Here is a 16547-nt window from a genome sequence, read left to right on the forward strand (position 1 = left end):
CACGTCTACAGAGTTGGCCAGTACGTACTTAAAGTTAACATTGTCGATAGTTTCTATAGCTTCAGGAAGTCCATCAAACGAATCTGTTTTGCCATCTATTATTTTAGAAATGTTGAATAATACGTCTTTAAATCCAGAATTTTTGTCCAAAACTTTTTGAAATTTTGTGTATATTGATTTACCTTGAAGAGATGAAGCTGCAATTAATAATTTTTCTGAAACGACGTTTATAATGGCAACTGGACTTGATAGAGAATTCACCTTTTCTTCGAGAGATATTAGAGCCGAAGATAAGAATGAAAAATTTGATTTAATAAAAGCTAAATTGGCTTCAACTCTTCGTTCACCCATAACTTCTTGAGCTGTTTTTATAGAAAAATATCGGGATCAAATTTTTCGATAATTTTTTTAATTGTTTTATGTGAATCGCAGTAATAAAATATAAATAGCCGCATTCAACCACGTCCCCCATCGCGTAATCACTGGTTCTGGGGGCAAACTTAGTTCTGGTGCTTTGTCTTTAAATATTTTTATTCTTGCTGCAGGACATTTAAGAAAGACTTTTTTGACAGAAGAAATAAGTTTGTCAACCAACGGAAAATCACTGCAGATTTGCTCAGCTACACGATGTAAAGCGTGAACGAGACAAATTACATGAATCATTTTTAGGAAAAATGTAGATACAATCATGTATTACGAATCAAATATACACACCATCGGATTAATAAACGTGTCAAAATCAATAAAATAATTTTAAAAAGTTAAGTAATTAGATATGTAACCGTTCTACAGACTGTATAGTAGGTACCTAATATTGCAGTTATATGTTAATTTTGAAATCGATAATAAATCATTGCATTTACGAAAAAGTTAAAAGGATTCGAGGAGAGGTTGTGGACTTAACGATGGACTAATGATGGTAAGGACTATTAAGTTACCTACATATTATTATACATACAAGAATAAGATAGGCAATTAATTAATGAATGCTTACAAGAAAATTTTTAAAAAATATGTCTGCATATTATTATTGTACCTATATACTATTATACTGTGTGATCGTGAATTCGTGACTAACTGAGCATCTGTTGAAGCATTTTTAACTTTTCGACTTGTGTACTATTGAACCTCTCGTAACGTCCACTCATGTTCTATTTGACTATAACATAGGCGTAAATAGTGTTTGAAATTTGGGGAGGGGCTGTAGATTAGGTCTATACTTGGTACTCTTATGATACTTTTAAATTATAGTAGTAAAATCATTAGTTTTGGGAGGGGCTATGCACTCCCAGCTAACCTCTATTTACGCCTATGACTATATAGGGACTACATTATATGGCTACATATGTCTATATATTTTATATATGAATGACTTATTATGGTTTATTCTCATTATTAATATATTTTATATATATTTTATGAACACGTAGCTAAATTACTTAAGCAAGGTTCAACAAGAACTCTAGAATAACTAGTGACATTATGTCTTATATAATTATTATATAAAGATATATGGAAAATTTCTTACCTTATAGGTACAATATTATAAGTAATGAATAATATGTTAAAAATAGGTGGACAAGTTGTAATGGATGTGTTATATTTGAATGCAATGATTAACCATTATATACGAAAAACGATTCTGAGCGGTTGTGTAGTACTCATAACATTATTATTTTTTGTTCGTTGCTATGGTGATAAACAAATCGTTAGAAATTAAAATCCCATTTTTAGCGGTTTTTCATAATTTGTCGGTAGTTTTTCTCGACGCTTTCTAAAACTACTTGACATTTTAATTTTGATCTCCCAAAAGTACCAATACTAGGTTTACTTTTCTATCAGAAAAGATGCTGATCCCAAAAATCGGATCATGCTTATTATCTGAAACGTATATAGAGATATATGGACAATTTCTGACCTCATACAATAATATAAGTTATGAATAATATATTGTAAACATATATTTAATGCACTGTTAAAGTTCAATATTATATTTTCACTGTTCATTTTAAACATTTTCAATAATATACACGCTAAAGTTCAATAGTATTCACAGTACCGAAATATGATGCAAAGATATTGGCATAATTATGGTCCAATTCATATGCACAGAAATCATAAATTAAAGTTGTCTTAATATTAATGTTATTGGTTTCGATTTTTCAATATTAATTATTATTCGCGAATTTTACGCACAATTATATAAAACGACGTTGATAAAGCTTTAAAAGTAAAAAAGTATACAGGTTTATATGAATATAGGTACATATAAAATAAAAAATGAAAATAATATTACATTAATCATGACTTTTTTTAATGTTTATTAAAATAATTAGTATATTTGGGGTTGGTGATATTACAAGAAAAAAAAGCATAAAACAATGTTCGAATAAAGTTTGTTTAAAAGTTATATTCTTTAGCCTTTGATTTGCATTCATTTCACAGTGATCATTTATGCCATAGACAGAACACCAGCACCCATACCGAAGCCGCAACCTTTTGGCCCAAAATGTTTTGCATAACAAGGTCTGCAATGAATATCGCCATCAGGACCATCATTCAAACTTGTCGAATCTAATGATTTACTGCAATCAGCGCAAGTAAAACATCTCTTGTGCCAGGACTAAAAATAAATTCATAAAATATATTATTAAGATATAGGTATATTATGTATTTTAAAGAAAAGTTTTTACTATACAAGTTCATAATATAGTGATGTTGGATAAATTTTCAACATTAAAATGTAACATAGTGAAAAAAAGAACATATTATTATGGTTAAGTACTCTGAAAAAAAATCAAGTGAAAACAGATTTTTCAGTCATCAAAAAAAAAATTAGAAATATACGATGATTAATTGTGTATGACGCCTTTATTCAACCTACGTAATATTCATATCATAATATATTATGTATATTGTATACGCTATACGTTAAGGATACTACCTAATGTGTTACCAACCAAATAACATGCTTCGTTTTTAATACTAACTTATCATATATAATTATAAAACAAATTAATCAGACAATATTAATGTTCGTAAATCGTAAAGAATATATATTAATATTTCAGTCAAAAACATCTTGCAACGGATTTATAGGTATCTTATTTATATTATATTTTACTCTTTAATAACATTAAAATATGTTTTTAGATAAATGTATATATTTGTATTATATTAGTGTTAACACGTAAGTACTTTAATATTTTTATTAAGTAATAAAACTGTAAAATGTCTTTACCTTATTTTTACTTATCATTTGTTCAGCGGCATAAACTTCATATCCACACCTCAAACACCCATTTCCATTTCTGCTCTTGTTTCCAGATGTTGGTCTTGCTTCCGAGCTAAAAAAAATGTGAAATAATAAAAATAGTTCTCCGTTTTAAAAATATTTAATTTATGTATCTTGTAAAATCGTTTTATAAAAATATATTTATTTATGATTGTCAGTACTTACAACAACATTGTAGATTCTCCTTTGGTGGAGACCAAAGTTGGTGAGTGTCCATATCCAAATCCTTTGGGTCCAAAATATTTTCCATAACAGGATCGGCAGTAAACTTCTTTATCCGGTCCATCACAAGCTAATGTAGAGTCTAATGGCCGGTGGCAAGTAGCACAGTTAAAGCAAATTTTGTGCCACATCTGTTATAATAATTATATGAATTTTATAATTAAATGCGTATTATTAAAATTAAAAAAGGGTGATGTGTTTTTGATAAGGTAGTTTTATATTGTCATAAAATAATAATTTTCAGTAATGAATTCTGAAAAAATGCATAGTATTATGACAAGCTGCGTGTAGATTAAAAATGTACTTACATCATTAATTTTCTAAGTGTATGATGCATATTAACGATGGATAAGTTTGGTATTTAACTATTTTAAAAAACTTACTGCTCCTTTAGCCAATTGTTGTTCAGCAGCAAATACTTTTCCGCCACATCTCGGACAACCCTCTCCCTTTTCCGCTTTAATAGATGTGGTGTCTGGATTATAAAACGGTCGCGATCCCGCAATTTGTTCATCTCTATCACAAACGAATATATATATTATATGATTTGCAGTCAACAACTATAGATATAATATTATTTCAGTGGGGTCACGAATAAATATTATGGGTAAACGATGGCCATTACCGTCCAACGTATTTACATCCGATCAAAATATATAGTTATAAGGTTATGAAATATGATAGGTAAATTAATTAATAACTGATAATATTTATTCTTTTATACATATTATACATATAGGTAGTATAAAGTAAAGCCAAAAATATTTTAATAATGTATACTAACGTCAAGCCGTCTGTCTGAAGAAATCCTGAGCCGCAAGCAAATCCATATCCGTGAGGACCCCATTTTTTACCGTAACAAGTTTTACAATATACATCTTTATCAGGTCCATCACAAGCAATTATTGAATCCAAAGTTTTATTGCAATCCTTGCATTTGAAACATTTTCTATGCCATTCCTTGAGAAATACAACAACGTTTATTATTATAATTATAATCATAATTAAACGATTTTAATTTGTTATTACATCAGAACTTATAAAGTAAGTTTATAAAACTGCCTTCATCTCAAATGTAATAATAAAGTTATTTAAAAAAAAATTATTCAAATATTTATTAACTAGGTACTGAAAACTTTTTTTTTTTTTTTTATTTTTTAAAAGAAATATACCATCTGTACCCAGAGACACAATAAGGATATGGGCTAATTTACAAAAAGGCGTGAGTGAGTTGTTGGAAGAAGCCACCCAGTAGTGACACTTCCTAAACTGAAAACTTAACTTAATTTATTGGCATAGCTACACAGTACACACCACACGATCACAGTTGGTGTCAACAATTGTTACTTACACTTCCTTTAGCAAGCACTTGTTCAGCAGCAAATACCACACCTCCGCAACGTGGACACCCTTCTCCTGCTTTTGCCTTAATAGTAGTTGTACTCGTGTCAATAATAGGAGCTCGAGATGTGCTAACATCCCTAAATATAAAAATTAACATTTTTCATTAATGACATAATAATATAGAATAAAAATAACAAGAAAAAGTTGAAAAATTTAGGTAACGGTATACCTATTATACTATATGGAAATACTGGGCATTGAATTATATTCGACATTCAGTTCGTGAAAATAGTGGAAAATGTATGTTCGTTTACGAATTATATAGGTAAATTGATAATTTATCGAAACAGATAATTGCATGCTATGAAAAAGAAATAGTTGGGAGATCTTTGGGTATCATTAAATACCTTTCGGCTTCGTCGTTTAAGTCACATGTTAAACCAATTGACTGACCACCAGCACCTCTGTGACCTATACCTCTGGGACCAAAGCGCTTCGAATAACAAACTATACGGAAAAAAAATCATGAGTATTATGCTGAACTTGGTCAATTTTTATTTTTATTATATGATTCACGAAAACAAAGGAAATTTATCATAATATTCCATAAAAAAGATTAAAAAATCGTAATTCACGCAAAATAAAACAAAGGGTAATATAATTTAATAAAGTAAGTATCATGCATGATGTAAATTTGTTATTTCGAAAATATCGGTAAAATCTTCACTCGATAACTAATAATTTCTATAGAAAACTCAGTGGTTGTCACTGATGAGGAAGCGATGAGGAAGCGGTCGTCTTTTGGCCATTAACCTAATATTCTACCTATAAAAATGTTCATATGGTTTCAATATTATTGGTTATTACATATAAGTTAGACATGCTTGCCGACTATACAATTTCATATATTAATACAAATCTAAAATCTCCCATAAATATAATATATATATTATATATATTACTTATATATTATCATGTAAATATATTTTTTTAAATCTTTCCCCTCCTTTAAACATTATCTGGATTTGCTACTGAGGATATTGATGCTATATCAAAAAAAAAAATAATAATATTTATTGCAAGTATTTTCATGAATAGTCTATATAAAACGCTATGCTTAAATAATACAACTTTACATATTATATTATAATTATTATGTACTAGCACTTCGTTGCCCATTAAAAATGCAAAGTCTATATGCAGAACCATGTTAACAGGGGGGATGAGGGCAAAGGGGAAAATTTCACCCCAGTGCTGTAGTTTTGAAAAAGTAAGGGGCGCCTTTATTTACGCTTAATATGCTATCTGTGGCCCCGTAAACCATTTTTGCCCCGTGGCGCTGAATTGCTTGACACGGCTCTGTCTATATGAATAAGTTTTATTTTATAATATAACGGTTATCGTAGCAACCATTTTAAACCAATAACAACCAATAATTATTTTTATAATAGCTTCAAAACCCATGACAACCATTTAAAAACAAAAATTTCCATCGGAAATCCCAAAATCCCTGTTTGAGTATCTTTCAAGGTTGCTCCTCTCCCTTTTTAAATAAGCCTATCTTCTGCCTAGATGACTAATCTATCTATATAATATATAAATAGCTGATCCCGTGCACTTCGTTGCCCATTAAAAATGCCAACTCTATATGAATAATATGTTTTACATATTACCATGGCAACCATTTATGTACAAAAAATTCCATCAGAAATCTCAAAATAATATATAAATTATTGCTATGGTAATATGGACACACAGACACACAGACAGACAGACAGACATACATGTATTTATATATATATATATATAGATTTACACAATAAACTTTGTATAAAATACATTTTTATTGTAAAAAATATGGGTACCGATTCTACATAATATCAATTAATGTTTTTATAATTTTTAATATATTGAAATATTTATGGTGGTTTTACTATTTGTTCGTTTTTTTTCTTAAATTCAGATATAGCATATAACGATGGATGTATTTTTTAATCACCTATAACTAAACAATTTTAAACATACCCATTGTAAGCGGGATCGCTTTGAAGTGCTCCAGCTCCTTGTCCATAACCATAACCCTTAGGTCCAAATTTCTTCCCATAACATACTGATTCAAAAACATTTATGTTAAAAGTTAGAACATGCAAAATACACGGATTACCTTACCTTTGCAGTAAATATCTTTATCAGAACCTTCACAACAATTGACTGAATCCAAACGTTTCGTGCAAGTAGCACACTTGAAACACTCTCGATGCCAAGACTAAATTTCAAATACATATCATGCGTAGGTAAGTATTTGGGATGACATGGTTATAGGTATTTCAGTGACACTCAAAGGTGGTAATGTTTAGGTAGTTGAGAAGTATAGCTAACAAGTAAACAAACCTAACTTTATTTGGAAATTTCACCATTTTAATTCAATCAATATTAAAATTAAATACAAAACTAATTTCCGAATTTAAACAAACAACTTTCAAACAAATCAGAATTTATGCATTTTACACAAATATTTGTTCTCATTCACCTCTACAGTGTACTTCATTATCGGGCCCATCACAATGTATCACAGAATTCAAAGTTTTGTTACAAGAAAAACAGGTGAAACATTCTTTGTGGTATCCCTAGAATACCATATCAATCAAATGACATATCCTATATATATCTAATTAAAATTGTGGTTTTTGGATTGTAGTTGCATAAATATCACACTTACTCTTCCTTTTGCTAACATTTGCTCAGCCATGTACACAAATCCACCGCAGCGTGGACATCCTTCACCTTCAGGAGCCATTGCCATAGATCGTGATTCCGAGGCACCTTGAGGTTTAGTATGATAGTAAGACCTAAAATGCAATTTATTATAAATGCATAATGCATAGTAAAATGTTGTTTATGAGAAATGTTAATCATGGTGTATTGAATATATTATGTAAATATGTAGGTAATATTGATACAAATATAAAGTATAATATATTAGTGGTTTTAGTGATTTTTTACCATTAAATATAGGCATTATTAAAATAGATGTGCGTTAAATAGACAAATTCTATAAAGTTAAAAAATAAAACAGTATCAAAAATAATATTATCCAAGGGACCATAATATTATTAACTAGTAATACAAAGTTATAAACTAAAAATAAGTGAGTAAAATTATATGTTTTCTTAATATATTAATATAGTTAATTTAAGATTTAAAAAATAAATATACGCTATAATTAATGAGAATATTTATATTCTAAACTTAAACTCCAAGTTAAATTGAAGTCTTAAAGTATACTTAAATGTAGAACTATTATTATTTATTTAAAAATGTATCTAGATACATTTTTAAATCAAAATATACATGTATATAAAATCTTGAATTAACAATTTAAATTTAAATTGTTGACTGTTGTAATCATTATGTATAATGTTTTTTAATATTTATTTAAATTTATAGAAAACCGGTATTCTTGGATATTAACTGAACATTTTTCAAAAGTAAATTTATAACTATAAACTTGATTTTATTATATGGATTAAATTTATAAGCTATTATATATAAAAAGTATAATGTATAGTGGTTTTGTAAGTTTAAAAATATATGTTTAGTCTATAAAAGGTTAAGATTATTTATCATTAATTATTGAGCAAAGTTTCCCCAAAAAATTACAGTTAAGTATATTATGCTATTTTATAAAGTGTAGTACAATTTAAAAAAAAATATATTATTTTCATAAATCATTATTATAATGACTCCAATCCAAAATTGCAGCTTGCTGAAGTAAAAAAAAAACAAAACAATAATTAATTACTGTTGGTACCATTTAAGTACAACAGTAAAAATAATATTTACAAATCATAAAAGTTCACCTCTCCGTATTATTGTTATTTTATAAGTATTATTGTTAAAAAAGGTATGACTCATTAAGCGAAAGCTTAAAATAAGATAAATAAGTACACAATTAAAATTACAATATATACATTAGTGAAAGCATAACCATCAATAAGCATAAGTTTTCCAATTGCCAAAGACTCATGTGATATAATATAGTATATATAAATACTATACTTATATACATATTATGTTTGGTAAGTTATTAAAAAAGTTTTATCTCACCATTTAAAGCCATTTGGACTCTAGAAGTGAAACAATATAGCATTCCATGAACTCTCTTAAAATTGATTCTTTACATATTACATCAATATGTTTTGTAATATTATGCTTAGGATTTAAAATGGTAATAGTCATGTTAGACATGATAAATCTAAATAAATAACTTAATAAATGGTATCTTAAGCGTGCTTTAGGTATATGCAGTTGGCATTTAATTATATTGCTATATGTTTAAAATATGTATGGATAGCGTTATTAATATGTTTCAAAATTAAATACGTTTTAGATATTATATCCGATCAATAACATATATTATTTTAATATGTACATTTCATATTATGTATTCTCCAAAGCAATCATTGTTATATAATATGTACGAAAATTAAAATCATGAAAGTAATAAAATAAATAATTGTTATGATTAGCCGAAAGCATCGCTTAAGCTGCCAGATAAACGAAAAATAAAAATAAAAACAATCATTGGAAATAATATTATTAATTTAATGAAAAATCAACAAAACATCTCTATACAATATATTGCTTGTTCACTGTACATAGACTGATGTGTAGGTAAATAGGTACAAGCTTGGATACTTAACATATAATTATTAAAAAAAAATATCTTCTAAAACGAACAGAAATGAGAGGTGAATTTGTATGTATAAGCAAATATTAAAAAGGTTTTACTCTTGCATGCAAAAATAAATATAGGTTGATGGGTAGGTCCTTCGGATGGTCAGGTATTTAATTGGGTTGTTTCTCCATTAAAGGCTGTTAAAAAAAACACACTTATTATTATATATTTGAAACATGCTCGTAGGAAAACTATCTAACAAAGAAAACTTTGTTGGGGCGTTTTTTTATACACTTGAATTATAGTAATTTCTAATAGTTTCGTATTGTTCTATTATATTATAAATAGTAAAAAATTATAAGAAATAAAAAATATAATTAAAAAAGTATCATCTATATAGGATACGCATTAATACAATAACTAATCAATAAATATAAACTTACAAACGATAATAATTTGTTATTGCTTTTTTTTAAAATAGGTACCTATAGTAATATTATGTATTGTGTGATTTGTATGGTTATGTAGGTAGTTATTATTTTTAAAATATTTAATTATGAAAGATAAAAATGTTTCTATCATTAAACGGTTCTTGTGATTCCTCGAAAAAAATCATTGTGATAATAATTAGTAAAATATGTGACCATTAATAGGAATTAATTTGGGAATTAATTATTATTCTCTTACACGTTGCTGAGATGTTCACCATTGTCTGTACTCAGGCATCCAGCGCCTCCACCGAAACCGTATCCTTTTGGTCCGTATTTTCTTCCGTGACAGTTTTTACAGTACAGCTCTTTGTCGTGCTCTGCGCAGTTGGTGGAGTCCAAAAACTTGCCACACAATTCTGCATAATTTCATCAAGATTAATAGAAAGAAAAAAACACTTAAAATATTCAAATCTTACCGCATTTGAAGCACATTTTATGCCATTTATAACCTCCAGCAATTCGCTCTTCGGCGGCATATACTGATTTGGTGCATTTTACGCATTTCGGGTGTTCAATTGCGACGAAAGGCATTTTGAGAGTTGATTTAAATAATTTTACAAATAAAACTGAAATTCAAAATTTTAAATTATTCAATATTAAAGTTACTTAGGTATGAATGGTAATTTTAATATTACTTATTAGCACATAAAACGTTAAATGTATTAACCTAACGTCCTAACCTAAGTACCTACCTACAGTTTTGACGGTTTTATGCATTTATTTGAGGAGCATAATCTTTTTGTAATCAATAAAGTAGATATTAAAGTACAATTTGTGGATATTTAAAACTTAAATCGTAATCCATCATTTCACATTGTTTTATAGCAATATATAAATGAATTCGATTTAAGTACCTAGGTAACTACTCCTTCAACAAAACTGCAAGCGGGTAAGAATAATAACATATTTTTACTGGTAAAACAAACTTGATTCCAAAAAAAATGTTGATAATTTTTGCACGTGGTCTGGAGTAAACAAATTACTCATAGTGACACTTTTATTTGTGAAATTATATTTAAATTTAGAATCAAAAAATGTAAAATTTAAATATAACATTTTGCACATGGTTTTTCATATCCGTGGATTAGTCACCAGTAAGAATAGGTATATTATAGTCTATAAGTATAAGTATAGTAAATAAATAATGAGGAATTTTAAATGTCAGCTCAATTTAGACTAGTTGTTCACCAATAGATCGAGGACTAAGAGAAAAAAAATAGAGAGAGAGAAATAGAGAAGTTATATGACACAACATAATATATGTATATACTACTTAATTATATATTAATAGCATTTGGCGATACTTGACAAGTACGATTGGCTATGAGCCATTATTCACTCCTGGACACTTTGACCTATTTTTTTTTATGTCATATATAGGAAAAAATAAAATAGCACTATAAATTGTCAAAGAGGACAAAATACTGAACTTATATACACATAGGTATAAGGATATAAAAAAATACCGAATAATTATTGTATAATATTATGAAAATAATGTAGGTAGGTACATTAAAAATAAAATTAACATTTGTGAACACTGGAAATCTATTGAAGTTGAGTGAACGTACAAAGAATGGGTGTCTAGGTAATTAGGTATACCTAGGTTAAATTCGTCATATTAATATAAATATACATAATCGATATAATGCGAAGCGTTGAAAGTTTAGAATTCCATTTACACTATCACTCAGGTACCCGTATAAGGATAAAACTAACGTGGAAGAATCTAATGACCTCCAAATATGTATTGGCTCCATTTTTAGAATAAAATGTTACTCACGCTCTTGAATGATTTATTAAGTAAAATAGTATAATAGAAATATAAATATAAAATATTAACTACCCATCATCTATACGTACGATGTACAGATTACAAGTAAGTACTACAAAATAGTACAAGAGTATTGTGTACTTATATATGTACACAATTACATATATACTATACAACTAAACTAGCATACACAGATGTATAAAGATCTATAAAGATACATAAATATACAAAGATGTATAAAGATCATAATAAATGTATAAATTGGTACGTACAAGCACACCGATTACTCAAAATTAAAAACAACGATCCATATAATTTGGTATACCTAGTACACATAAATTATAAACAAAATAGACTTTAAATTATTAAAGTTGGGTAGTTTTATTTAAAAGCATATTATGATATTCTACTTTGACACATTCTTAAGAGTTTTAACTTATAAATATCTATCGACATTATAGTCGAATATATAAATTAAATCATATAGTAGTAGGTTTCTTTTGTATGGTATTTTGATAATATAATAATATAACGGTTAATAAGATGAAACACATTTTAAATTTACTACAATATGTAAGAGTATTTCTTAAAGTTTTTGTTGAAACTTAATATTAAAAATTTAAACAGCCATCATACAGGAAATTAAATATTATAATTAGGTATTATAAGATATTGAAGTACATTATTAATTAGATTTATATACTGAATACAATTTAAATTAATAAGACAAAATAATCGTAGGTAGATTGAATATAAATTACATATAAGAGATATCAATTAAATATTTAATGCTTTCTTAACATATTGTAATTAATAAATAAAATTGGTGAATATAGAAAATTTTATATTTGCCAACCAATAGTGTATCAGGAAGATCTAACAATTTTTGATTGAAATAACATTTGTATGTATCAGTTGTCTGATCACCGTAATACACTCCGTGTATATTTACTAATTTATTGTAAATCGTAATTTAATTAAATTTAAATTAATCCCAGATTTTATTCAATTACACAATTAAAATAAAGTTTGAAAAAGTTAAAAGTTTTTTTTTTAAATATTTTGTTGGGTGATTTACATTAATATTTAATTCAAAAATATTATTATGTTATTATTTGTATTATTAAATTATTGTTTATAATAGAATATTAAAATAAAATATTTGCTCACCTTAGTAAACGGAGATTGTACCTACTACAGGCGTGTTCGGCTTCGGTTTTGTGAATGTTCTCGAACTTTAATCAAAGTGTTCTACTGCTTTTATCCCTACTACAGTATTGCACACGGCACATTTGCTCCGCCCTTTAAGACGCTCCTACGCAAGAATATTTAGTATCCCCTTGATCTACAATAGTATAATTTCAGGATAAAAAATATACATATAAATAGTAAATACAAAGATTATTAAATTTACATTGGGTTTTTGGTACATATACTTTTGCCAATAAAAATAGAAAAAAAATTGTATTGTTACAAATACTTAAAAAATTATATTTATAAAATGAACATAAACATTTTTGTACTTAAAGAGACATTAGTATTCCATTTAAAAACATAAATAATGCGGGGGCGAATTACACGGTACTTGGCATATGATCATTCAAATATTATTTTAAAACTTTCTAGATCTAAATTTTAAACTTTTAATTGATACACACACGCGTTTCTTTTGTTTTGGTCTAATTTTAGTACACTGTAAAATCTATTATTCTCTACCTTCGCTATACCTAAGTTTACGTTATTCGTTCAAATGTATGGGTAACGGGTTAATGTCCAAATAAAGTAGATGCCCGTATTTTAATTTAAAAATATGAATTATTAATACCTAAAATGTACCATCAATTATCAATATATCATGACATCATGCTATTTTATGTATTATCTTAAATGCATTATATACTAGATTCAAATTTTAAAATAATGTTAATTGCACATATGCATGTGTTAAATTATTTAAAAACGAATCTAAGTACAAATAATAGTATGCTTTTAATAGTTAAAACCAATATAGCATATAAAATAATATATTTTAAGTAAAAATAATTGTATTGATTACTTTAAAATATCCTGAATTTAAAATAGGCATTTGATACTATAATAAATGAGTGTTAATACAAATTACAATTTATCAATAATAATTCATAAATAATAAATAGGTACATATTACATAACTGTCATTACATTTTGTATAAGTAAAAAAGTTTCAATTTTCAACTTTGAGAGAGGTTTATCTGTATAATTTTCTTTAACTAGGCATACTATTTTAATTAATTTTGAGAGAATATCAGAGCTCTAATTGTTCCTTCTCTTAGACCCACGTGCACAACATAGATAAAACGCATTCGAGTGAAATCATTTATCAATTTCGAGTTTTTCAATATTATAGGTTTTATATTTTATTATTATTTGACCTTAATTTTGCTTGAAAAAAAATGTTTGTACATTAAAATACATTTTAAATTATTTTGAGACAATTTTAAACCAACAAATCAATATGACATGTCCTATGAAATATTATTATCTATACGTTTTTTGAAGGGCGATTTTACTCTAAGATTACTGATAAAAATTATTTGCATGAATGCGTTTTGTCTATGTAGTACGTAGACAGTGCGCTGACATCATCTTAAGCAATTGCCTATTTATACCTGTACGATCCTATTCACACCATGCTATGGTAAGTCGGTATTAACTAATAAGTTAATACAAAATAATAGTATACTATGATATAAATGTATACAATAAATTATTATAGTATTAAATAATAAAACAATATAATAAACGCCATGTTTTCGGAAAAAAAAATAATTCAACCTATTGTTTTACTGATAGCAAAATGACTAAAGTACCTATTGATAAATGCTGACAGACTGTGCTCAGAATCATTTTTCCTATGCAATATTATTCATGATTGAATTTAAATTTAACACGTATATTACAGTGACCTAATCAATGACGAGGTACACTCGACATATATTACATAGCAGAGCGAGTTCTCTGATTTGTTTGCTAGGCAAATTTCATATTTTAGCTCATTTCATTAAACTATATGAAGCTTTAGTTTAAGTAACAATCGTTTTGCAAGTGAGATTTGGACTAGATAATATGTAGTTACTTAATATACTCCTTAAAACAACATCAATAGACTACTTTTGCTGACATCTACAATATTTGATTAAATACGTCTTGAAAAATGTATTTATAGTAACTTATGTTAGGTTCTGAGCGAAGCAAGGAAGCTAGTATGGTTTTACAATGGTATTTATTTTTTATTTTTTTTATCCTGTATACAAAATGTTTACCAGATTTCAACATATATAGTATCTTATCGCTTAGTAAATTGGATCAAGACGGTACTTTAGAGAAGTCATTTTTTGATCTTCTCAATAGTTATTTAATGCCACCAGAAAAACGACCGACAAATTACGAAAAACCACTAAAAACGGGATTTTAATTTCTAAAGCTTTGTTTATCACCGTAGAAATGAATTAAAAATTGTGACGATATTAGTGTTTTTTACAATATAAAATATCCAGACTGACAAATCGTCTCCGCTCAGAATCGTTATTCGTATACAATGATATTATATCAATGAATTCAAATTTAATACAATCCATTATACAGTGACCCACTTGTATCCTACTGTACAGCAGAGCAACATCCACTTACCCACTTATTTTATATTTTGGTTTTAAAATAGTGCAGTATTTTTACACTATTACTAGGTGTATTTGTAAGTACACATTGAAATAATGAGACGAATTTTCTCTTCTATAGTATATACGATATACCTATAGGTATATTATATTATATAAGAATATAAAATTACTTTATAATACAACCATAGTACAAACGAATCATTTTCCGGTGTCCTATCACTTACGTTTTAACAAATAATGACAAATAAAGTTGAATAAATACTATTTTTGGTCATTTTTAAAAAAAAAAATTTTAAAATGCCACGTGGCCTGGATAATAAAGTACACGTCACAAGAACTTCTAGTTGCCCATCTTTGGTATAAAATAACTATTATATTATACAGTGTAATAGAAAAAACAGATAATTTATTTTCTTCAATATATTTATATATTTATTAATAATCATAAAAAAAATTATTTTTACATTAATTTAATTTGCACTAAAGTTATTCGAGTTAGTTGATTACATTAGACAGTTATTTACGTTGTTACACCTTACTTATAATTAAATAAACCGTATTAAAATAAGTTATTAGTATTTTTAATTAATATAAATGAATACATAGATCTGAAATGTAATACATCGAACTAATTGGCCATAACGGTTTAATTTTAAATACCTATTAATGAATAAACACCGTTGACATGCTCGTATAAAATCACCTGTAGCTACCGGTTTTTTTTTTAATTTTCGAATTCTTGGCATACATCTTAAGGTATAGAAAGAACATTTTAGTACTATTTTCGTCCGATCATACCTTAGATACGCGTGGGTGGCCCAAGGACAGATATCTCACAAAGAGGGGGGCAAGAAGAAAAAAGGGAAACTCAGATATAGATAGTACATAATATAATATGCCAAAATAAAATGGGCTTCTTGTAAAAATGACTAAAATAGGTCACGTGTCTAACCTGGCCAAAATGATCACGCGATGGTGAACGAATTCAATAAGATAGTGTTCACACATAGGTCTATTTCGGGTGTAAAATACAATCAGTAGGTATAGATGGTTTATATTTGAACTTTGAAGTAAAAGGAGATAC

The 16547-nt window shown here is 27.2% G+C and overlaps 1 protein-coding gene across 2 annotated transcripts; it reads right to left on the reverse strand.

The window, feature by feature from the left end:
* Window positions 1–1963: 1963 nt before the first annotated feature.
* On the reverse strand, window positions 1964–13120 carry LOC100165751 (muscle LIM protein 1). Of its 2 annotated transcripts, XM_003243701.4 has the most exons (12): window positions 12975–13120; window positions 10447–10596; window positions 10227–10386; window positions 7581–7710; window positions 7031–7127; window positions 6887–6971; window positions 4869–4998; window positions 4302–4477; window positions 3901–4033; window positions 3461–3648; window positions 3242–3347; window positions 1964–2623 (listed from the first exon to the last, which is right to left on the reverse strand). In XM_003243701.4, the coding sequence occupies exons 2-12, from the start codon at window positions 10559–10561 to the stop codon at window positions 2453–2455; spliced, it is 1491 nt and encodes a 496-aa protein (XP_003243749.1). In that variant the 5' UTR covers window positions 10562–10596; window positions 12975–13120; the 3' UTR covers window positions 1964–2452. The 2 variants fall into 2 exon arrangements, with proteins under 2 accessions (XP_003243749.1, XP_016658994.1); XM_016803505.2 differs by lacking the exons at window positions 1964–2623; window positions 3242–3347; window positions 3461–3648; ... (4 more) ...; window positions 7031–7127; window positions 7581–7710 and adding an exon at window positions 9445–9736 and having other exon boundaries at window positions 12975–13119.
* Window positions 13121–16547: the final 3427 nt, after the last annotated feature.

Source organism: Acyrthosiphon pisum, chromosome A1 (genome assembly GCF_005508785.2).
Source record: "Acyrthosiphon pisum isolate AL4f chromosome A1, pea_aphid_22Mar2018_4r6ur, whole genome shotgun sequence".
Lineage (NCBI taxonomy): Eukaryota > Metazoa > Arthropoda > Insecta > Hemiptera > Aphididae > Acyrthosiphon > Acyrthosiphon pisum.

What these genes read in the sequence shown, in the direction of transcription:
- LOC100165751 (XM_003243701.4), bottom strand. Translation starts at nt 10,561, where the DNA reads ATGCCTTTCGTCGCAATTGAACACCCGAAATGCGTAAAATGCACCAAA. An exon ending in TAAAATGTGCTTCAAATGCG is followed by an intron (nt 10,387 to 10,446) that starts GTAAGATTTGAA and finishes GAAATTATGCAG; the next exon opens with AATTGTGTGGCAAGTTTTTG. An exon ending in AAGTGCTTGCTAAAGGAAGT is followed by an intron (nt 4,478 to 4,868) that starts GTAAGTAACAAT and finishes GTATTTCTCAAG; the next exon opens with GAATGGCATAGAAAATGTTT.